This window comes from Mixophyes fleayi, chromosome 4, assembly GCF_038048845.1.
Source record: "Mixophyes fleayi isolate aMixFle1 chromosome 4, aMixFle1.hap1, whole genome shotgun sequence".
Taxonomy (NCBI): domain Eukaryota; kingdom Metazoa; phylum Chordata; class Amphibia; order Anura; family Limnodynastidae; genus Mixophyes; species Mixophyes fleayi.
Window position 1 is genome coordinate 325,376,582 of NC_134405.1, and position 24,439 is coordinate 325,401,020.

Genomic DNA, 24,439 nt, shown 5'->3' on the forward strand with positions numbered 1-24,439 from the left:
CCCTCATGTTCACAGATTTATTACAAATATCTTCAGTATTAATAGTACGAAACTTTTATATAAATATGTGAATTATTGTGGGTATTAGTAGCTCTTTTATAAAAGCAAACTTGTATTTTAAGTTTAGTTTTTTGATTTTTTTTTAGTCAGATCTTAAATAAACAGAGGCAGGAGCAACCTATTGCACTTGTCCACATATCTGGGTGTATTCCGTTCCCACTTGTCTCATATCACTAACTTTAAAAATGTGTTCTCCAATGCAGGACCGTCCCAGTCACACCAGCACAAAGCTACAACATCACAAAAGTCGGCTGGTTTAAAGCAGCTCATTCCTTACAAGACTATATCAATGTAACATGAAATGCAATTCAGCTTTGCAAGTACAGAGTTTTATTTTAATACTTAAAGTTTTGTTCTTATTTTAGGATTTTGGTTAGTCTGTTTTTATAACCTGTAGATGTCACTGTTGTGACTGCTGAGGTTTAGTCAGCGACTAAGCTCAGTTATAATTTTGTACTACAGGGAATAACATACCACCACTTCTGCGGATTACAAGGGTATTACTTGGTGTTGTATACGAGCACCCAGCTTGTACTGTTATCAGCTGCCTATGACTTATAGGGGTAGATTTACCAAACCTTCTAAAAAGGTAACGTGTTGGTGTTGCCCATAGCAACCAATCAGCTTTTAACTCTCATGTTCTAGAATGTAGTGGATAAAAGATAACTAGAATCTGATTGGTTGCTATGGGCAGCAACTCCACTTTTATTTTTTAGAAGGTCTGACACATCTTCCCGCTAATATCTTATAACTGTCACTAGTGGGTGCAGTCTCCAGTATGTAGGTGACCACTCACCGCACTCCTTCATTGAGATGGTAGAGTTCATGATCGTGCAGCCCTTTCTTCTGAAACACAGAGATGACTCCATTCTGGATGCTGAAATGAAGGACAGATTATTAGGACAGATATTTGTTACAGTGCTAAGAGATATTTAACACATTCAGAGGGGTGGAAAGAACATACAGGTCGCTTCCATCAACCCCTCCTAAACTACCGCTCTCCACTCCTCCAAAATATTAACAAAATAATAATAATAATAATAATAATAATAATAATAATAATAATATCAAGAAATAAGGCAATAAAAAATTCTAATAAATATCATTACAGAGGAATAAAATGTTTTTCAGGTCAAGTTAAAGGTAATAAAAAAGCATTAAAACTGGTTTGAGTGCAGCGCCATTGGGTCCCCTATGTGGAGGGCTGACTTCTCAGTCACCACAACAATGCTGTTGTTCCTGTAGGGAAAAGGAAGATTAGGAATTGCTATTTAAAAATAGTGTTAAAAAGTTGTCATTAGTCTTTAGCTCTACATCCAAGGTCACCTATTTCATTAATTAGCGGTGTCCTTATAAATGGAGTCCTGCCAGCTATTTATTAAACTAATGACTCATTTAAAAAAAAAAAAAAAAAAAACACCCCTGTATTAAGGAAAACAAACAGAACATTAGATTTGCTCTGTGATATTACTAAAGCTGGGTCACACTACGTACAGAAATTGACTGCAGATGCAATTTCTGTAATGAATTTACCAACGACTGAAAGACCCATGAGCATGTCGATTCATACGTACACACCTACACGATTTACCTTCAGATCTGTGCTCTTCATCTGTCATAACCATCAGCTGAAAAGATTGTGACTCTGTAGACTCTATGGAGATCTGCCTACACTGCTGGTTGTGAGTGCATACACACTGCCAAATTTGCCCAACATTGTTGCACCGTTTATAGAGATTTTTAGTCCAGTTATAAAATCAAATCAAATGATACAATGTGCTGTGGCACGATAAAACACGATAGTGGGAGTGTACATACTAATGTGATATCAGATCTAACAGTCGTTTATCGTATGATTGGCACGATAATTGGTTGAAAAACATGTAGGGCTAGATTTACTAAGCGGCGGGTTTGAAAAGTGGGGATGTTGCCTATAGCAACCAATCAGATTCTAGCTGTTATTTTGAAGAAGGCACTAAATAAATGAAAGCTGAATTTGATTGGTTGCTATAGGCAACAACCCCACTTTTTCAAACCCTCAGTTTAGTAAATCTAGCCCGTAGTGTTTACAAACGTTAGCCTTGCAGAGGCCACATCTAATTCTGGCTTGAAATAAATTAGCGACATTTTCAAAATGTTTACCTTTGAGCAAATACACTTTAAACTAATACAGTGAATAAAAATTTAAACTATAAGTCTTCCCTTAACCATTTAATGCACTTTGCTTTTAGCAGCTTAAATGGCCAGCAGTGATTGGTAGAGATTGTCACCGGACTATGGCACAATATTGCATAATGAGATAATCTGGTAACAATAAACAGGCTGGGATTTAATTTTTTAGGAAAGACGGACATTTAAATATAATAGAACCCATAGCAAAGTTTGGGTAGAAGTCCAGCGATGCAATTGTAACCTCTGAGGGGGCTCTACTCTGTCATCATCATCATCACCATTTATTTATATAGCGCCACTGATTCCGCAGAGCTGTACAGAGAACTCACTCACATCAGTCCTTGCCCCATTGGAGCTTACAGTCTAAATTCCCTAACATACACACAGACACAGACTAGGGTAAATTTTTGATTGCAGCAAATTAACCTACCAGTATGTTTTTGGAGTGTTGGAGGAAACCGGAGCACCCAGAAGAAACCCACGCAAACATGGGGAGAACATACAAACTCCACACAGATAAAGCCATGGTCGGGAATTGAACTCACGACCCCAGCGCTGTGAGGCAGAAGTGCTAACCACTAGGCCACTGTGCTGTCATTTATTGTTAAGTATTCAGAACATTCAATAATCTGAATGCAGTGTAAAGTCCTGAGGTATAAATGCCTTTCGTGTTTAGTACAAGACGTCAATGACTGGAACTGAACCTATTATTCAGATTCGTCCACTTAGTTCCCTTTGATTGTGCCGGCGGTGTTAATGGAAGCGCAGTTCCCCGGCGGTGGGAAAGGATCTCGGGATGAGAACGTTACGAGGTAGCAGAGATGAAACGGCAGACGGAGAGCACAGGCTCAGGGAATGTCTGTGATAAATGTAAATCTGGCTGAGGCAAGATGTCTGCATTAATGATACCACACAATATAACCCTGCATGACAACTACACAGCTGAACCGAGCAGTGACAACTGTCACACACAGGTGATGGAAATATGAGACATGACATTCAATTCAATTCACCGTCATCACTGCTGTAATACCTCAGTGAACCCACGCACAGAGAAATACACTCTTACACTATAAACACACATTTTCTCATAGGGATATTATGCTAACATGTTTTAAAGTGTCTGTTGCCTATAAACAGTAGGAGCAGGGCTGGGGTAACATGGTAAGACAGGAGGGCACCACGCTAACCTGCTCGCTGCGCCAAAAAATATATTTTATTCCGCGTGGGCAGGTCAGTGGGTGGAGTTCCACCTTCCGAAACCGCGGGTCGGGAGGGTATACGGGAGCGACTCATGCCCAGTGAGTGGAAGCAGACACGAGTTATCAATGGCTAATTTCTGAGGCATGAGGCACTGGAAGGCTGCATTCTCTAGTGATGTCACTGATTCCTTGTGAATGGTTTGGCTGTATTGTCATCTATATAGTTTCAGACCACAACATGCCAAAAATGAATAATGCCAAGCAAGCATTCAGACATTCTTTATGATATCTGACCACGGCATTTGATTGTTGTATCGGTAATATTTTAGCTGGACAGCGCAATCTTATCAGAATGAAGGTGGTCAAATGGACCTCCTTTATGAACTGCGTTCTCCCGGCTCCCTCTGTGCGACCCCATTGATTCCTGGAGGGCTTCACACAATCACTGTTTGCGAGCCTGGGCCATAGAGAAGTTTATCCACTGGAGTACTCCGCAGCTATGGTAATGCAAATATGGAATAGTTGTGGGTGTGCACTTAACGCAACACCTGATTGGCTGGCCATCCCTCCAATCAGGTACCCCATTTAGAACTTTCTGCCCCATCCTAAAGTGGGCAATGCCTTTAAAGAGTGTAACTTTAACAGCATGTATAAAGGGACCTAGTATTCTCTATGTTTAGAAAAATAAAGTAATAAAACTTGGTGCTAGTGTCTAATAACTAAGGACTGGGATACCTGTATGACCCGGTATCGCCACCACCTTTTGGGCAAAAATTAAGCTGTACTTTTTTTTGTTTAATATTCAACTCTCCTAGCAGTTTTTTAAGGTGCATTTAAGGCTGCATAATGTCGGTGTGTTCTTCATCTCCAACTCGTCTTTTATGTCCTAGTATCGAAGTTGGTGTAGACAGAACAACTTGTAGCCAATCAGAACGCTACAGATGATAGCGGAAGGAGCGGGGCTCTATAAAAGCCTCCCGCTGTGATCTCTGTAAGTCTGGAGTGCGTAGGAAAAAATGTCCCCAGCTCAACAATTTATTAGATTTGTTTATAGTTCTGATAGACTCAAAATGTTTACAGAATTACAGGGGCGTAACTAGACACTTGTTGTTATATTGGAATTTTGCAAGGGAACAAAGGGTGAAATGAAAAGCAAATATATGGGGGTTTTGGCAGGGGATGCAGGCCCGATAAGCCATGGGCCCCGTAGACTTTGCATATAAGTTTGTCAGGGGCAGGCTGGGATGGGGGTCATCTGCCCCCCCGGGCCATCCCATAGTGGGCTGGGTCACTGGGCCACCTTCCTAATAGGCTGTTGAGTCGAGTCTTGCCCCCTGGGCTACAATTTGCCAGCCGTCCCCTGATATTTCTGAATGGCACTTGTAGCTATTGGAAATTTATACCTAGTGCAACTATGACCATTAAACCATTATTTTATTAAGTGCTTTCCCACGTACAATGACAACAGTGTCCTGAAACCATTAAATCAGCATTAGTCTATGAAAAACAGATTACGTTTTGTAATCTCCTTTTTATCCAACTCCTACAGCTACATTGGCAAAGACCAACGTATTTATTAAGTGACCCGGTCATTGCCCTGAATGTGATGCAGGATGTGGACTGGATGGGGCAGGAGGGACAGCCGAATCGATGCTACTGTCGGAAACAAATCTACCCTCACAATGCATTATTTAGTGGATCACCACCCGGGGGGAAGACTTTTCTGGCTGAATGGGAGTGATTTGGCGAAAGGAGGAAGGATGCATAGTCAACCAGATTGTCCAGAAACCGCTTTGGTCGAGGGATTCAGCTCTCCACATGGTGTAGTGGGGTTGGGTGCGCATTAATGATGACGATAAATCCGACACACATGACACCTACGGAAAAAAAAACGATTGCAGAAAAAAACGAATACAATATACACAGACTTATCTGACCACGAAGACCTAGATTTCCGATGGCACCAGCATACTGACAGACACAGCTCTCCGGCAGTACAGTTTGACGTCAGTGCCCCCTACATCAATGTTAATTTAAAGTGGCGATGTGTGGACCCCGCAGATTAAGTGTTGAAAGCCTTAGCCTGCGGGGTGAAAACATTGCCGCTTTAAATTAACATTGCTGTAGGGCGCACTGATGTCAAACTGTACTGCCGGAGAGCTGTGTCTTCGGAATCCCCATAGATTGTAAGCTTGCGAGCAGGGCCTTCTCACCTCTTTGTCTGTTTTACCCAGTTTGTTTATTAGTTTACTATGTTTGTCCCCAATTGTACAGCGCTACGGAATATGTGGGCGCTATATAAATAAATGATGAAATGACTGTCTGTCAGCACGCCGGTGCCATCGGAAATCTGGCTCTTCGTTGTTCAAATAAGTCTGTGTATATTGCATTTGTTTTTTTCTGCAATCGTTTTTTTTTTCTGTAGGTGTCATGCGTGTCGGATTTATCATCATTGTTAATACGATTACCGCCGGTGTAGTGTAGGTGTGAGGGAATGAGGGTGGGGCCTGATGGGCTCTTTGAACCCTAACACTTTGCCTGTAAAAAGGTAAGATTAAATATATGTTTTGCTGTATGTGACTTCTTCACTGTCACCCATAGGCAAACCGAGGGGGGGTTTCCTAGTGCCTGGAAACCCCAATCCAAGCCTCTGTATAATTGAGGTGGCTGGACCCTGCTCCCGCTTCACACAGCTCTGCTTGAAAAGGGAGAGCTGCGTGCACCTAACAGTAGTGCATGCAGCATTGCCCATGTATATTATGGGGATAGGAAGAGTTGGAGAGCAGCCAAGCACTGTCTAATATTATAGCCACGCCCCCATACATGCTGGCCACGCCCACTGGTGGCGTGGCGTGGAAACCCCCCTCTACAAATCCTGCGTTTGCCGCTGTCACCACAGACAACCCCCGGCTCCACATCTCAGGGGCAGTAATCTTCCTTGTGTAGCCTACATCCCAGTACAAACTGCACTAATACCACACACTATCTCCTGCTCCTCACTAGCTGGCAATGTTACAGCTCCCAAGCTTAATAGGTTTTCTAGCGCAATATGGATGGCGCCGACTGCATTTATATAAATGACAGATATTCTCTAAGGGACCATAAATATATTAGCTCCTTAGCAGGTGTAGTAATCTGCATTTAGATTAACTGAGCTTACATAGATGATAATAACTTAGTATTGTCACCCGTTATACCTTTCTCGCAGTAATGCGATTTTAATACTATTTTGCAAGCGACAAACATCTACACCAGCACATTTTTCTAGTCAGTCTGGCATACAGGGGAACCTGTGTGATGTTATTCATGACTTTTATACTACATTTTGTTTCGTAGTTCCCAATAGCAGGTCACGGCAAAACATTGTTGAGGTAAATGTATTTTATATTAATAGATTCACAATAAAAGGTTGTGTTTTAAAATTCATGTCACGTAATGCGATTTAACCTGCTACACAGAGATTACACACATATCCTAGGAACGCTTCTACTTGGGAATCTTTTAAGGCTTCAATTTATACTTGTCCCCTGTAGTGCCCTCTCCAATGAGGAACTGAGGAGTAATTATTAACTCCTGATACTACGATGGGATTTATATAGTTTATTGAAATGAATGGGCAACGCTTCCCTTGTACACTCAGAACGTAATCACTTCCCGTGACAGGCGAGGAGCGTTCCCCAAACATTGATAGAACCCATGAACTGCGCTAGCGTTCACAGCGCACATCTGACACTGCTCTAAAAAGATAACCGCAAATGTATGGATACTGAGCAGTGTGCAGCGGTATTTGTGTCACAAGGTTTTGGTGAGAACTTTACCTGGGGCTGATCTTGCTTCTTCGGAGAAAAGTACAAAAGTTTCTGTCTGGGTTCCCCAACATTGACAGAACTGATGAACTGCGCTAGCGTTCACAGCGCCCATCGGACACAGCCCTAAAAAGATATCCGCAAATGTACGGATAGTGCAGTGTGCAGCGGTATTTGTGTCACAAGGTTTTGGTGAGAACATTACCTAGGGCTGATCTTGCTTCTTTGGAGAAAAGTACAAAAGGTTTCAAAAGAAAACACATTTTTTACTACCATGCGACCTTGTTTTACTACAGCCAAAATCTCCTTGGCTTCCCATCTAATCCAGTTTTCCCAAAGAAGCAAACAATGAACACAAAGTCAGTTTACACCAATAGTGGCCTCAGTGATTATTGGATGTTAGTAATATAAATGAATCATATCTTGGAAAGGGAAGGGATGGCGTTATATTTCAAAGGTTAAAGCTGAATTATTCAATTCTCTTTTTACATTCTGTCCAGCACAAAATGCTGCAGAAACACATCTCACTTAACCTTTTCTAGCAGGATAAAATATAATACCTTTAGGAAGACATTACAGCAACCAATCAGATGCACTAGACACATGAAACCATCTGATTGGCTGCTGTGGGTACCGTATACAATATGGGATTAACCGAACCCTGGCTTATTTCCACTCTGGTTTTATTTCAGAAAATTGCCTTATGTTGTCTTAGCAGCTGTCTATCAGGCCTATATAAGTGTAACACCCCCCTAGTGGTGTTTTAGTTAAACCTTTACCTCAGTGAATAGAGGAGGGGTCACCTAGAGGGTAAGATAGAAGTTTCTGAAAAGTTACATAAACTGGTTACCATGGTGATAACCCAGCCCAGCCTGTGAGACTAAGTGAGAGGAAGGAGGGGCTGTCATTAAGGGGGGATAGGAACTGAGAAGGGAGAGACAAGAGGAGAGTTGTAGCTGGGGACCTGGGGTGGAAGCTCCCAGGCTCCCCCAGCATTGCCTGGAAGTCTGAGCATGGTGACTGAGCCAGGGCAAGGAATGTGTGCACTGGATGAGGGGGAGAACTCCATGCCACTATAGAAAACCCAAGAGAGAGGGGGACACTTTGCATGGAAGAGGCCCTGGAGTGAGGGCTGCTACAAGAGGCCTGGTAGCTGTAGTGTCAGATCCTGAGGCTGAGAGTACACAGAGTGACGTGTCAGAGCACAGGAGACATCATCCCCGCAGAGGAGGGGTGAGCTGCAGTTGAGAGGTACACAGAGTGTGTCAGAGCTGCATGGAGGAGAGGCTGCCTGCCTATTAGCATCCATGCATGTGCCCCTGCAGAAAGGGTATCTGCAGTGAGTATGGAGTGTAAGAGAGACCAATGATTTATGTTACATAACATCTGGATAACATTAAGAACTGTGCAGGAGGAGTAATGAGATATATTTGCAACCATATTCGTATTGCTCATTAAGAACTGTGCTGGAGAGAGTAAGGAGCTGTACATATATTTCTTTATTGCTGCAACCATTATGATTATCGTGCTGGAGGAAGAGTGTAAATAAAGAGTTGAGTTTGTTATAGAGATGGTCTGGCGCCCAAATTATTGTGACTTCTATTACACTGCACCAAAGTGACATTACCTGTGTCCCACTAACTACAAAGAAACACCTGCATGTGCAGGGACCCCCTGATCATTTACACCCATGCCCATCAGCTAGCCAGGGCTTGAGAAGGAGGTGCACTGTGTACCCTTTGCACCCCACACTACACACAGTGACAGGGGGTTACATAATGGCGCCCAACGTGGGGCTCGAGCACAACAGATGGAGAAAGTGCTTGCAGGACACAGGAACTGAGAGCAGTGTGCCCAGCCGGAGAAACACCCTTGGGACACCATGTCTGACCGTCTCTAGGTGCCCAGGAGACCAAGGGTAATGAGGAGGTAAAGCAAGTTGTTTGCTGAGTAGTTCTGTCCAGGACAGTATATGGAGCAGCAGTGTGCTTGTTGCTGAGACTTGTAGTGCCACTTATCCCAGCTGAGTGGGAAGCAAAAGAAGAAAAGGTTCAACATGTGAGGTGCAATTACAATGCAGTCTGTATATTGCCTTTCCTGAGGATTTGGGGAAGCAAAGAGAGGCAGGCTGTGCAAGTGACGTCTGTATATTGCCCTTCCGGAGGATTAGGGGGAGCAAAGAAAGGCAGATCGTCCACGTTGGAGAGAAAGGGGGGGAAGACAACCCCGCTGGTCAAATGCCACCCCTGCATATATTGCTGAGATGTATTTGTTGGGAGGGGCCCACGAGAGCCACCTGTCTCTTTTTGACCCAGGAGGGGGGAGACATGGGCAGGCATGGGCAGGTGCTACATTGCTTTGGCATAAAGCCATATTCAAATGTACATTGAAAGAAAACAGGACACCTGTGACTCACATGTTTCCATTGGGGGTGTTGTGGGGTATGCAATGTGAAATGTGTTTTATATTGATACTGCCATTGTATTGCTATGTATGTATTCACTTTACACTGTGATTTTTCATGCAATAGTGATGTAGAAAAGTTTACATGTGTGTGGTCATATGTGAGTTAGGTGTGAGTGAGATTAGCTAGGCAGCCCCATTAGGTGTAGTTTAGGGTGCCCAGCTAATCGGGGGAGAATGTAACACCCCCCTAGTGGTGTTTTAGTTAAACCTTTACCTCAGTGAATAGAGGAGGGGTCACCTAGAGGGTAAGATAGAAGTTTCTGAAAAGTTACATAAACTGGTTACCATGGTGATAACCCAGCCCAGCCTGTGAGACTAAGTGAGAGGAAGGAGGGGCTGTCATTAAGGGGGGATAGGAACTGAGAAGGGAGAGACAAGAGGAGAGTTGTAGCTGGGGACCTGGGGTGGAAGCTCCCAGGCTCCCCCAGCATTGCCTGGAAGTCTGAGCATGGTGACTGAGCCAGGGCAAGGAATGTGTGCACTGGATGAGGGGGAGAACTCCATGCCACTATAGAAAACCCAAGAGAGAGGGGGACACTTTGCATGGAAGAGGCCCTGGAGTGAGGGCTGCTACAAGAGGCCTGGTAGCTGTAGTGTCAGATCCTGAGGCTGAGAGTACACAGAGTGACGTGTCAGAGCACAGGAGACATCATCCCCGCAGAGGAGGGGTGAGCTGCAGTTGAGAGGTACACAGAGTGTGTCAGAGCTGCATGGAGGAGAGGCTGCCTGCCTATTAGCATCCATGCATGTGCCCCTGCAGAAAGGGTATCTGCAGTGAGTATGGAGTGTAAGAGAGACCAATGATTTATGTTACATAACATCTGGATAACATTAAGAACTGTGCAGGAGGAGTAATGAGATATATTTGCAACCATATTCGTATTGCTCATTAAGAACTGTGCTGGAGAGAGTAAGGAGCTGTACATATATTTCTTTATTGCTGCAACCATTATGATTATCGTGCTGGAGGAAGAGTGTAAATAAAGAGTTGAGTTTGTTATAGAGATGGTCTGGCGCCCAAATTATTGTGACTTCTATTACACTGCACCAAAGTGACATTACCTGTGTCCCACTAACTACAAAGAAACACCTGCATGTGCAGGGACCCCCTGATCATTTACACCCATGCCCATCAGCTAGCCAGGGCTTGAGAAGGAGGTGCACTGTGTACCCTTTGCACCCCACACTACACACAGTGACAGGGGGTTACATAAGGATATTTAGGTGTGGCCTAAAAGCCAACTCTTTGCTAGATGTAAGCCCCTATACCTGGGAGGTTCCTGCATCTGATTTTAACTGCATTATAATGGTGTTTGAAGCATACAGGTCAGTGTAAGGTCTGCAGACAACAAGCTACCTTTGATGCTGGGATGCAGGCTTAAATGTTTTGATCAAAATATGAACCAACACCTCATGTTTTCATTTCGATAGATACAGACAGATATGAAATGTTAAGGATAAGCACTGAAAACAACTCTCTTTTTATATTGTATACATTATTGGGCATTTATCTTGCCATGGAGTTGGTACCATATATAATATGGGATTAACTGAGCGCAGGCTTATTTTTTCTCTGGTTTTGTTTCAAAATAATGTGGTTTTTTTTGCCTTTTCCCTCTTCAAAAAAAAATAACTTAAAAAGGCCAGAAAGTATGGATAGAAGGTAAAACTTGCATTGAATATACAGTAAGAGAGGAATTTTATTATGTAGTTGCTCAATCCTTAAACATACAGACATTTCCAGGAACAAATCTTTAAAACCTGGATTGGTCCCTTGAGATTAGGGGCTGTTGCACACGGTGCTATACAGAAATTTATGCAAAATGCACCAGAATGGAATTATTATTTAGGGGTTCATGTAAAAATGTGTTATGGGGTTCTCACTTCACAAACTCTATATGAAATCATTGCTTTTGGTTAAATCCAATTAATATTGGTGTTTAAATATATAAAAATGAATAAGTGTCGCCGTTTCCAGCCGCTGTATAGTAAGATCACTGAGTGGGTGGCTGAGTGCAGAGAAAATCTCATTTCCTTTAAAATGAAATGTTTAAATATTTAGAATTATTAGTTTTATTACATTAAACTACCATACCCATAGGTCATTTTCTTAATGTAATACATTTTGGGTAATTAAGTGGTTTCAAACTAATTCACAGAATGAAGCTCTGGGAGTATACAGAGGGTTATTGCAGGTAAATATATATGCTGGGTTAATTAAACATTGTGAAAGTGTATGCAATGAGTCCATTCTGCTCATAGCGTCAAGAAAGGGGTGATAGATTCTAAATTTGCTGTTTGAACTTCATTGGTTTACTGGTTGAAACCAAAATAAAACATTTCAGTGAATTATTCTATATAAATAGAGCCACTGTTTCATCATCATCATTTATTAATTTATATAGCGCCACTAATTCCGCAGTGCTGTACAGAAAACTCACTCACGTCAGTCCCTGCCCTAATAGAGCTTACAGTCTAAATTCCCTAACACCCACACACACACACAGACTAAGGTCAATTTGATAGCAGCCATTTAACCTACAAGTATGTTTTTGGAGTGTGGGAGGAAACCGGAGCACCCGGAGGAAACCCACGCAAACACGGGGAGAACATACAACTCCACACAGATAAGGTCATGGTCGGGAATCAAACTCATGACCCCAGCGCTGTCTCAAATCCACTTTATATAATGCAGGACATTTTCTCATTCTAAGTATGATGCACGCGCAGGGCCTGATTCATCCAGACACGTATCTGTCGTTTTTGAGTGTATCACTCTGCGCATTCCCAGAACAGGACCATACGCCAGTAAGCGCAGCCATGTGTGCGAGCGCAAAGGACACTTACCACAGCCTAAAATTTCGGGGAGTGAATAAGGCAGGGAAGGGGCATTTGGATGTAGTTAATGAACAGTAAGGGCGCGCCAAACTCAAGCGCGAGCAGGCAAATCCAAATCAAGCTCTGGGCATCGCAAAGTTACTTGTATTTCTGCCGTATCTCTTTCTCCAGCTACAGGACTAGTCTAAGTCCTGATCAGTAGTGATGACAGTCTGGTATGCATGCTATAACATGTGTTTGTAATCAGGAGCAACTGTAAAAATGTATTTTATGTTCAGTAGACATTAAAAGCATCCTAATAAATCTATTTCCAGGGAAGAAAAAAATGTAAATTTTTTTTTTGTTTACTGTTTGATCATCAATGCCTTAATTATAAACTGGTGGCATTAATTATTTTTTTTTTCTGGGAGTTTTTTTGGGTGAATTTATAATCCACATGGGTTTTAGACGTATCGTTCAGTGTCTTGTGTAGTAACGCTGAGCAGAGCTATACCCGAACTTGTCACCGCAGGTATATTGCGATCCGTTCCTTGATGAATTTGAGAGTGCGCAGAGCCGATATAGGTGCATTTTAAAACAAACGCACGTTGCGCTCAGTATGTGTGTCTTGATAAATCAGGTCCAGAGACTGTAAATGAAAAATAACCTATTTATTCAGCACATTAAGTTTAATTGCAGTCTTTCATTTTACTATAAAAAAGGTAACAATTAGCAACACAATTTTCTCAGGCCTCCTACCCACTAAAATTCATTTTGTGCCCTGTGCTAACATTTTTAATATAAGTATATCTCCATTATCATCAATGACCCCATATTTATTTAATTAAGTTCAAGCTGCATTCAGAAATTCATTGAAGTCACACCTTCGTCACATTCACTCACATGTGTTATATAATAATTGCTAAGGATGACACTGTGGCCTTGATTCATTAAGGAAAGTAAAGCACAAAAATGAGTAACTTTGAATCTTGGCAAAACCATGTTGCAATGAGTTTATTATTTTGCACATAAGGAAAATACTGTCTGTTTTTTCACGTAGGACATAAATACTCAATAGCTTTATTTTTACACTGACATTTGAAGTTGACCTAGGACATGCCCTACCCCAACTATAAATCTGTCCCCACATTTTAAATTTACCCCCCCCCCCTCCAATGCAACATGGATTTGCCAAGTTCAAAGTTACTAATTTTTTTTGCTTTACTTTCCTTTAATGGATCAGGCCCTGCCTAAGATGAGGACTTGAGTATGTGGCATAAACGTTGCTTTGATTGCAGCTATCTGCGGAGGATCTTGGAGAAGCGTTTGTCTCTGCAGTCAATCAAGTTATGAGGTGAAATTAAGGCTTAAGCAGAGAGCGAATTACTAGTAAGTAATCTTATGTGTCAGTTTGTATAGAGACGGTAGGAGGGCGTGGTTGGAGGGCGGCGCGCGGTGAATCGCGTCATTTTGGGCCCGCCCCCGCAACAAAATGCTGTTTTTGTCACAGGGGGCGGGGCCAAAATGACGCAATTCACCACAAATCGCATAATGTTCACAGCAAGATGCCGTTTACGGAATATTTGCCTGCTCTCCCGGGAGTCCGGGAGACCTACCCAAATTTCGGGAGTCTCCCGGACATTGGCAAGTATGGTTCTATTACAGAAAATGGCACGCATTAGAACATCACAGATGGTTAACTAGGAATGGCCGAGAATTTTGAAACCCATGTTGAGTTAAAGTGGCTACAGACACACCAGTTAAGAAGTATAAAGGTACCGGAATTCATAAATCAATGATAGACAGAAATATGACAAGTGTCTGTTATTTTAAATGCACATAAAAATTCTAAATGGGCCTCTTTGTTGTCACAGAAACTGTAAACACTTAATTAATACTCTCATTGGTCAATTGGCATCAATCAACGTTGAGCTCATTCTCTTATGTATTACTGAGAAGTTGCTACAGGGGTATGGACCTTGAGGTCCATTTAATCTGTCAGATCCCTGTATGGCTGTGGGTATCGGGTGCTGTAGTTTAGTAACAACTAATATCTGTTTTAGGGAATTACTTGCATCACATAAATGAATCATTTTCCTACTACGCACTCGTGTAATTGAAGCCGTCAGTTCTAATAGGGCAACGGGCCCGGGCATTAGTGAATCAAACAGAAAAGTTTTCAAAAAAAGGCAGATCCTGTAACACAGGGAATACTAAATCGCAGTCATCTGGCTCTCTCCATCTCCTGATTTCCAAATGAATAAGCCACTGACGTACGAGGAAAAAAGAAAATTAACTCACGCTTCTCCTTCTCAGAGGATGCGGGTTGCTGAGTGTGGGCTAGGGGTGAACAAAATCGCAGCAAATGTTACTGTGCAAAGTTCTGGCCATAATTAAATAAATGAATAAACCTCTCCCCCCAAATCTGCAAAAAAGAACCAGGGGGCTGATTATCACTATAGGAGGGGGAACCTAACGCTTGGGGTTTCCCGGTTATAGTAGAAACCAACCTAGGCTGTCTAGTGCTGGTGTTGTTTTGGATTTGGAGGGGTGGGACACACTGCCCATTTTTGTTAAGTATTAATTTAATTACACAGTGCTCTGTGTATGGGAAGATGTTTTATCCCAGTGGAACAATAACGACAGAGGAATTCCAGGTCGGAAGAAAAATGACAGTCAGAACTCCACGTGGAAATATTAAGGCTAAATTCTGCCAGCGAAATGTGCAAAATGTGATGGCCATATGTGGCATAAGGGGAAACATTTGCTCATCTCTAGTGGGGTAATAAACACAGCTTTTAGAGTACAATAAATCACATTAAACGCACAGTAACTTTAAAACTCCAGCCCAAGCTAAAAATGTACAAAATTCAACTGCTGTGCTCAGATTGCAATAGTTTGATTACAGGGGAGGGGAATATGCAGCGACTTGGCTTATTTCAAAAGGCTGAGCAGGAAGAGGGGAGCAGAGTGCAGCAGGAAAGAGGACAGTGCAGCGGGAAAGCAGAGAGTAGAATGCAGTGGAAAGAGGGGTGTAGAGTGCAGCGGGAAGAGAAGAGTAGAATGCAGCGGGAAGAGAATAGAGTGCAGCGGAAGGAGGAGAGTAGAATGCAGTGGGAAGAGGAGAGTGTGAAAGACGAGCGCAGAGTTCAGCGGGAAAGAGGAGCGTAGAGTGCAGCGGGAAAGAGGGTGGAGTGCAGCAGGTTGAGGAGTGTAGAATGCAGTAGGAGGTGTAGAGGAGAGTGCAGTGGAAAGAGCCAGTACAGTGGGGAAGAGGAGAGTAGAATGCAGCGGCAGAGGGCAGTAAAGTGCAGTGGGAAAGAGGAGACTAGAGTGCAGTGGTAGAGGGAGTAGAGTGCAGCAGGAAAGAGGAGAGTAGAGTGCAGCAGGAAAAGGAATGTAGAATGTAGTGGGAAGAGAAGAGTACAGTGGGAAAGAGGAGAGTAGAATGCAGTGTAACATGGAGAGTAGAGTGCAGCATGAAGTGAAGAGTAGAATGCAGCGGGAAGAGGAGAGTGCAGTGGGAAAGAGGAACGTGGAATACAGCAGGAAAAGGAGAATAGAGTGCAGCGGGAAGAGGAGAGAAGAGTGCAGAGGGAAGAGGAAAGTAGAGTGCAGAGGGAAGAGGAGAGTTCAGTGGGAAAGAAGAGCGTACAATGCAGCGGGAAGGGGAGAGGAAAGTGCAGAGGGAAGAGGAAAGTGCAGTGGGAAAGAAGAGCATAGAATGCAGCGGGAACAGGAGAGTAGAGTGCAGTGGGAAAGAGAAGTGTAGAATGCAGTGGGAAGTGGAGAGTAGAATGCAGTGTGAAAGAGCAGAGTAGAGTGCAGTGGGAAGAGGAGTGTAGAATGCAGCATGAAGTGTAGAGTACAGCGGGAAGAGGAGAGTGTAGCAGGAAAGTGAAGAGTAGACTGCAGCATTTCAATGGTTTTCAGCAGTAGTCAACAATGAGGTGACTAATACCCCCATGCCTAATAGTGACATTGGAGGCAATAGAGTGGATTGGGCTTGGATAAGAAGTCGTAAAAGAAGGCTTTGGGTGTTCTTCTAGACGAGGAGGAATGGATTCTATAACACAGGTGCGGCTATTTTTTTTAAGAAAAAGTATAAAAACGGAATATGTGCTGATATATTACAATAAACTAATATCTGTACCCGGTGTATTCTGTCTATGCTGAAGGGTCTGTCAGCTGTCACCAACTTAAAAGGAAACATCTAGAACCAGCTCTTCATCAGGCTTATAGTGTATAAAACATAGACACCATTTATTGACATACAGTTTGATCATGCAAAAATGGCATATCAAAAATAGACATCACCTTAAAACATCAATACATAGGTAACAAAAATAAAAAAGTATAAATAGTAAATGCTTGAACCTGAAAATCATAGGAGGTTTAAAGTGCATAAAAGTAAATATAAGCAGGTGTCTGGATTTTATTAGCTATATTATAATGTTTTAAAGTAACCCCCTAGGTTTCTTATTAATTATATGCATGATTTCATTGTATGTGAATACATTGGCAATGTTTGTATTAATGGCTGTGAATTATATCCTTATCTTACACATCCTCTGACATCACTAGTCCTTCAAAGATCATTTCTGCTCAGTTCCAGACACTGTCAGACTCCCTGCCCTGGTGCATATGGCTTGTACTGTCTAAATGTGGTGGCCCTATAAAGTGACATTATATTGGTATTTCCATTTTTTTTCTTCTGCTACCTGTACCTCACATTTGTTCATACAAAGGGGAACATTTACTAAAGATTCTAAAAAGGAAAAGTGGGTTCCCATAGCAACCAATCAGATTCTAACTTTTATGTTCTAGAACGTACTAGATAAATGATAGCTAGAATCTGATTGGTTGCTATGGGCAACACCTCATCTTTTCCATTTTAGCAGCTTTAGAATCTACCCCCAAAAGTCTTTGAACAATACTTGCATCTTCTTTTCTTCATTCATGTCATTCTCCGTCAAATTTACCTCAGATACTTTAGCAAAGCCCCCTCACCTGCCCCCTCTCCATGCTGCATCCTGTCACAGAATCACCTCAAAGGACATAGCTGTGTGACAGGCTGACCGCTTTCCTTCCTCTTATTAATGATAAGAAAATATATAAATACATACTTAAACAAAGTACACCAACATAAAATGTAACACAATGGTACATAAAATATCAAAATATTTTTAAGGAATAATGTACAAATACATTATGGGTCAATACAGAGAACTTTCATGGGAACTTTTTACCCCAAGGACTATACACAGGACACACAGTCACCCCCTAAGGTTAGAGGAGAGGAAATTTCACAACCAGCAAAGGAAGGGTTTCTTTACAGTAAGTGCAGTCACGATATGGAATTCACTGCCAGGGAAGGTTGTGATGGCAGATTCAATAGCTATGTTTAAGAAAGGGTTAGACAAATTTTTTGCGGAAAAGTGTATCCTGGGCAGGGGCAAACGCAGGATTTGTAGAGGGGGGTTTACACACCACGCCACCAGTGGGCGTGACCAGCATGCACGGGGGCATGGCTATAATTTTAGACAGTGCGTGGCTGCTCTCCAACTCTTTCTATCCCCATAATATACATGGGCAATGCTGCATGCATTACTGTTAGGTGCACGCAGCTCTCCTTTTTCAAGCAGAGCCATGTGAAGCGGGGGCAGGGTCCAGCCACCTCAATTATACAGTGCCCCAGACTCGGATGGGGGATTTCCAGGCACTAGGAAGCCCCCCCCCCTCGGTTTACCTAAGCAAGGATACGACCGTTTACTAAAATGAAGGATAGTAGTGGATATAGGGTAAAAATAGGACTGCAATATTGGGTTTGGTTTTTTTTTTCACAATTGAAACAGATTGGCGGTTGCTTACTCTGGATCGATTTCAAATATAAATGAGGGCTCGCAGGAGATCCAAAATAGGTTGAACTTGATGGACAGGTGACTTTTTTCAACTTCATCAACTATGTTACTATATTATGTTACCCCCTACTTTGAAATCTAAAAAATAAGTTACCTGCATAAATTGGTTACGGAACTAGTTGGTGATTTATCAAAAGTGTTCTTATCAGGAGGCATTTCTGAAAACTGGTGCATAGGAAAAAAAGGTGGTGTTGCCCATAGCAACCTATTAGATGTTTACTATGATTTTCTTAACAGCAACAGATATATATATATATATATATATATATATATATATATATATATATATAAAAATAAATAAATGTTTCAGAGCTGAATCTGGTTCTATAGAAGAACCTTGTGAGTAAACAAATGGGAGAAGCAGCCTCCAGCATCAAGCTGGGCTGCAATCTTAAGAAAACAGACTCCCCGCACAAACAGATTAATTCATAAAGCTTCTACGTTCAGCTCTTTAATCAAGTGTAGAAAGCTGAGTCTAACATTCCTCCCCAGCCAACTACTAGCAAGACAGAAATAAGCTCAAATATCAATGAATTAGCTGTTGCTCTTTTTCTGGCCGCCAGCTGCCCCATCCAAGCTGTAACGCGTTTCACCGCTACTAATGAGAAGAAAGTACAAAATGAAACAAAAGGGCTATAAGACAACGTGAATGAGAATCTGAAGGCTCTGGGTACTTTGATAAAGAGTAAGTGAAACAGACTGACGTTCAGGAATGATGTGTTATTTAGAATAATTTTGGGGGTGAAAGCTGTTTGAGGAAAAAAAAGAGACCACAGTTTTACAAACTGTCTATTAGTAAATATAACCAACATTGTCATCATGTTTGAGAGGCACAATTTGTTGGGCTGCAGTAACTATTAACTATAAGCTGTAGGTGGCGATGAGTAGTTTGTTGACTGCGTATACTTGTAGTAATAGCAACTGTGACACCTATCATCCATAAAAAGGCACTACTCAAAGTAATAAAGTGGAGGTGAGCAATCAAAAAGCAATGGAACAATTAAACTGTGAAGTAAGGGTCAGTCATTGACACCAGGGGAAAATAGCTTGTACTCGTCTGTATTCCAAATACAATGCAAAACAATGTTGAGTTGTGTCATGGTATGGAAACTTTAATAAATATGTTTTGAAATGATAGATGATGTCATCTCATAATTTTATGATTTGTGTTCACAAAGTGCCTCCTTTACGTCGCTAATTCCTAGTGAATGGATTGGTTGCATTCTCATAAGGATTAGTACAGCCCTCAAAATATATGCAATGAGTCCACTTTTTTTTTCCTTATGCAATTATATTGCGACTGGATTAATTTTTACGTATAAAAAAAATATATAAAATGCATACTTCCCATGCCTGAATGAGCATGTCTCCGTAACACTGGGGTAATTGTCTTTAAGCAGCTGTACCCCTGTGACAAGGCAGCTGTCTTGCCTGAAAAATCAGCGGACCAATCAAAAAAGTCAGAGACCTTACTTAGAGTTCTGAATGCTGCTCTCCTCCTAAGAGCTTAAAACTAATTATGTTTCGCAAGATTACAGCCTTTTGCATTCCACAGTCTGTGGAATTCTGTTTCAACTGTTTAAAGACATCACAACTGCAAATCCTCTGCGGACTTAAAGGGACATCATGAGCTCTAGCCGGAATCCGAGTCGTAACCCCTTGTGGCACTGGATGAGCCAGTGTAATAAAGTTAATTCACTAGTAAGAGACTGTAGTAACATTCATAAATATATGCATAAATATTACTATTAACATATTAGAAAAAGCATGTAATTATTAATTATTAATCATTAGATAAAAGAGAATGAGAAATCGTTGCTCGTCGCTCATTAAGCCATAAGCGGTTCTGAGTGGCATTGTGTTTTCTTAATTTTTATGCAAAAATCCAAAAAAAATAGGATTAGTTGAAGTAACAAAGGCTATCTCCAAACACGTCTATTTTACCATGTTCCTACCACCAGGGGACCTAAGCGCACTGGATATGCACCGTTAAGTGACTTGGTTTGGCACCAGGGTGTCTAGAAGGTGCGCTTAGAGCATATCACCATCTGAACTTCAACCATTGAAGAACCATCCCTTTCATTAATTAAACTTTTCCCTTTTTCTTTTAAAATGTGCTTAGTTGACCTCCATTTGTTTGTTAAATGAACCATAAAAGTAAGAGGACATCAGGACTGACTTTATTCCATGCGACACTTTTCTGTGTTCGTAGCTTTTCTCTAAATGGGCAAAAAGCACAGAGAAACGCGCTTCGTCAACCAAGCGCAACAGGCAAAATGCGTGTCGTTATAAAAGTCTAGGATGAGCCCCGATCTCCACCAATTCAGAGTCTGCTAAATTCTAGACCTCTACCCAAGTGAAAGCAGTTGTGTGTCCCTCCGCCGTGCTAAGAAACCCCCTTAAATATTCAACCTCTTCACCCACTGCTTTATCTCATTTCAGTAATCTAACTTTGCAAAATTAAATCTCACTCTTGCACTGGTTGGCCAAACTAGGTGCACTGATATGCTGTAACAAAGGACCGCCTTCACTGCGTCCAACCACAGCCCCCTCCCCCCCAAAGGCGGCCATCTTGCTCCTCCATACTCTTTGCCAGAAATCTAGGCACATCTGTAAAAAAACGAGGCTCAAAGAGGATTTTGAGTCTCACTGTGTGTAGGTCACATGTACACATCCACTTATATTATAGTGCAAAATGCACACGTCAATCAGATATTAAAGTCTAATCCATCCAAAAGTTTTTTAAAAAAATTGGGGAATTATGTGGATATCAGTGAGATAGAATACTAAAAGTTACTTACCTGTGCTCCAGTGAATTGATAAGTCCATCGATCACACAACACTATGGAGCAGATCATCTCTTTTGATTGGGTGGGTCTGTTCACAAAGACACATGTGAAATTCCCATGCATGCAGATGAGACGTTCACAGGGGAGGGCATTAAAACTCTGCACAAGGTCCGTCTTGAGACTAGAGGGGATCTCCTGCATGGGAGCCTTAGTGAAAGCACTGGATGGACAGAACGCAGGAAGGTAACATTTGGTATTGTATCTCACCTTATTTCGCCCAAAACTACATTTTAGCTTTGGGTGGAATTAGCCATTAATTTTGAGCAGTCCGTGGAAGTTAGATTAAAGAGAGCAAAGGCCCAAACTATCACCCTAGATGCAGCCAGTGCTGGGTACCCTAACTTGAGACTCACATGTTTTCTAAGTCTGGTTTAGAAAATCCATCCTAAAATCACGTTACAGACACAAAAGAGATGTGGCACGTTTTAAAGGGTTCAGGATCTTGGACCACCAAATGTCGTGTACGTGTGGTAAATGCAACTGTCTGCCGACCTCCCAAAATAGAAACCTTTTTGTCAGCGCTAACAGATTATAATACATATTTTAGCATGTGTTTAGCAACACCTCCACTTTTCTTTTTGAAGTTATAGCACATGGTGGCATAAAATAAATATGATGCTAAATTAAATATTTCTGTGTTTAGATAGAAAGTTGTGTACACTTGAAACGCTGTCTCATTTTAAAAAATAAAGACATTTTTTTCTATTTACATCAAACTTGCCCACTTTCCCGGAATTTCCAGGAGGCTCCTGAATTTCGGGGAGTGCTCCTGAACTCCCGGAAGAGTAGGCATCCTCCTTGATGTGATGGAGGCAGGGCTTAATGACGTGATATTGCGTCATTAAGCCCTGTCTCCTGATATGAAATGGAGCAGGTTTTGGCATTTTTTGACAGGGGCAGGACTATGGTCATCACCACGCCCCCTCCTACCCCCTGTCACATGACCTTTCCTCTGGTCTCTTCCGGCGGTGTGTTTTGAGGAGTGGGCGAATATGGTTTACATATTGCTCCTGTATTCATCGAAAAGAGTAATAACAGTCAAGTAATCTGTGATCAAACCTATTATTTTTATTTTATTTACCTGTCTACAGCCTACATACAGTGGTGGTAGCCATTTTGTGGACGGGACCAATGTTCATGAGAATGCAGCCAATCAACTCACTAGGAACCAGTGACATCACTGAGGTCCATGGCACAAATTGATAGGCAGCACACTATTAAATACCATTATATGGTTCCTGTGTGCAGGCAACAAGTACAATTTAATACATGTTCCTTCTGATGAATACAGGAAAGCCAAAACACCCCCACATTGGGAAAATCCCCATTTTGAGCTGACTTGTAGCTGATTCCAGGAAGTGGCCGACGTCCTCACTCAGCGGCACTAGTTCATGAAGGTTTTCACTTTAATACCACATGCTCGCTAAAAATAAAAATGTTTGTAAGATATTTATCACCCGCACACTTCTCACCCAGATGGCGGGCAGATGTTCCTTGCTATCAACAACGCTGATAAAAGGAATTCAACCTAAAGAGGATCCCATAGATTGTAAGCTTGTGAGCAGGGCCCTCTTACCTCTCTGTCTGTATTACCCAGTATTGTTTTATTACTGTGTTTGTTCCCAAATGTACAGCGCTACGGAATTTGCTGGCGCTATATAAATAAGTGTTGATGATGATGATGATCTGTCACCCGCATATAAAACTATTTGGAGGGTCATTTACCAAACTGCAGGCTCACGGCACAAACAACATTTTGTGAGGCTCTGTACTTAGTTATGCATGACTGTGCACGTCTGTACGTGGAAACCAATGGGTTTGCAAACCAACATGGCGGGGCCGTGGTTGGCAAAAGGCCTTACTCTTTCACACATCCTCGGAGGAAACCAGCCATTGCCATATACTTTCCATTTGATGCCTTTAGCATCTGCCAGGAACACTAAATTATAAAAAAAGAATATTTCTAGAACCATTTTGACCAATGTAATAAAGGAAAAATAAATCCAAGTCCCCATGTTCCCTCTCTTCCACAATCAATTTAAAGCTATTGTCATACGTGCAGTTTAGAACGCCTGACTTCTCTAGTACATGTTCTGTATCACCAATAGTTACACACTGCCTTGATTGGACAGCTCTGTTTCCCTGTTATACAGGAAGCGGTTCAGCTGAAACAGCTCTTAAAACAGCTTCAATTGTGATGGGTGAACCAAACTTTCTTTTACTGCATAGGGCTTTTCTGGCGGGAGAAGCATGGTATTCTGAAATGACTGTGTGACACTAACGAGGCTCATAAACTAATTATTAGTATAAATCCAGTAGGAAAGGAGTCACTCTGTAAAAGAGGGGCTAGGAAGTTCTTGGTAGACAAAAGTAGCGTCCATGTTCTACTAAATAATCTATTTCCTGCTCCCCATATATACACCATACTTGCCAACTCTCCCGGAATGTCCGGGAGACTCCCGAAATTCTGGTAGGTCTCCCGGACTCCTGGGAGAGCAGGCAAGTATCCTGCATACTGGAATTTATTTGCCATAATGACGCGATTCACGCTGAATCGCGTAATTTTGGCCCCTGCCCCCATTGTTGCGGAGGCGGGACCAAAATGACGTGATTGACCGCGCCCTGCCCCCTCCACGCCCTCCAACCACGCTCTCCTGCCCGAGATCTCCTGGAATTAACTATGCAAAGGTTGGCAAGTATGATGTACACAACATATAGCATTTGTGGGCTATCACTGCTGTTATGTTGCCTGACACGCGAAAGTGCAATCCATTCCCCGTGCTACAGCACCAACTAGCCCACCCTCACAATATGAAGCCTATAACAGCAATATTAGGATCCATGATTTCGTGGGATCTAAAATCAGAATTCATAGCATGCTTAAACGTATACAAAATGGGCTTCGTTGGTGGGGGGAGCCGGATGAGAAAAAATAAATCCCATACTCACGTGATCCGCGGCGCCGCGTCCCTCCTCTCCTGTCTTCTCCATTCACACTGACTGCCGGGCGTGACGTCATCAAGTCATACAGTTGATGCGTGTTGGGCGTGACGTTGGGCGTGACGTCATCAATTCACGCCCGGCAGTCAGTGTGAATGGAGAAGACAGGAGAGGAGGCAGTCAGTCAGTCAGTGAGGAGCGCCGCA

General features: G+C 42.2%; 1 protein-coding gene across 4 annotated transcripts in view; it reads right to left on the reverse strand.

The window, feature by feature from the left end:
- Positions 1–24,439, reverse strand: part of PRR5 (proline rich 5) — a 111,212-nt gene that overhangs the window by 25,630 nt on the left and 61,143 nt on the right. For all 4 annotated transcript variants that reach the window (XM_075210259.1, XM_075210260.1, XM_075210261.1 and 1 more), the window contains one exon: positions 857–937. In XM_075210259.1, the coding sequence (XP_075066360.1) occupies positions 857–937 (81 nt within the window). The remainder of the gene's footprint in view (positions 1–856; positions 938–24,439) is intronic.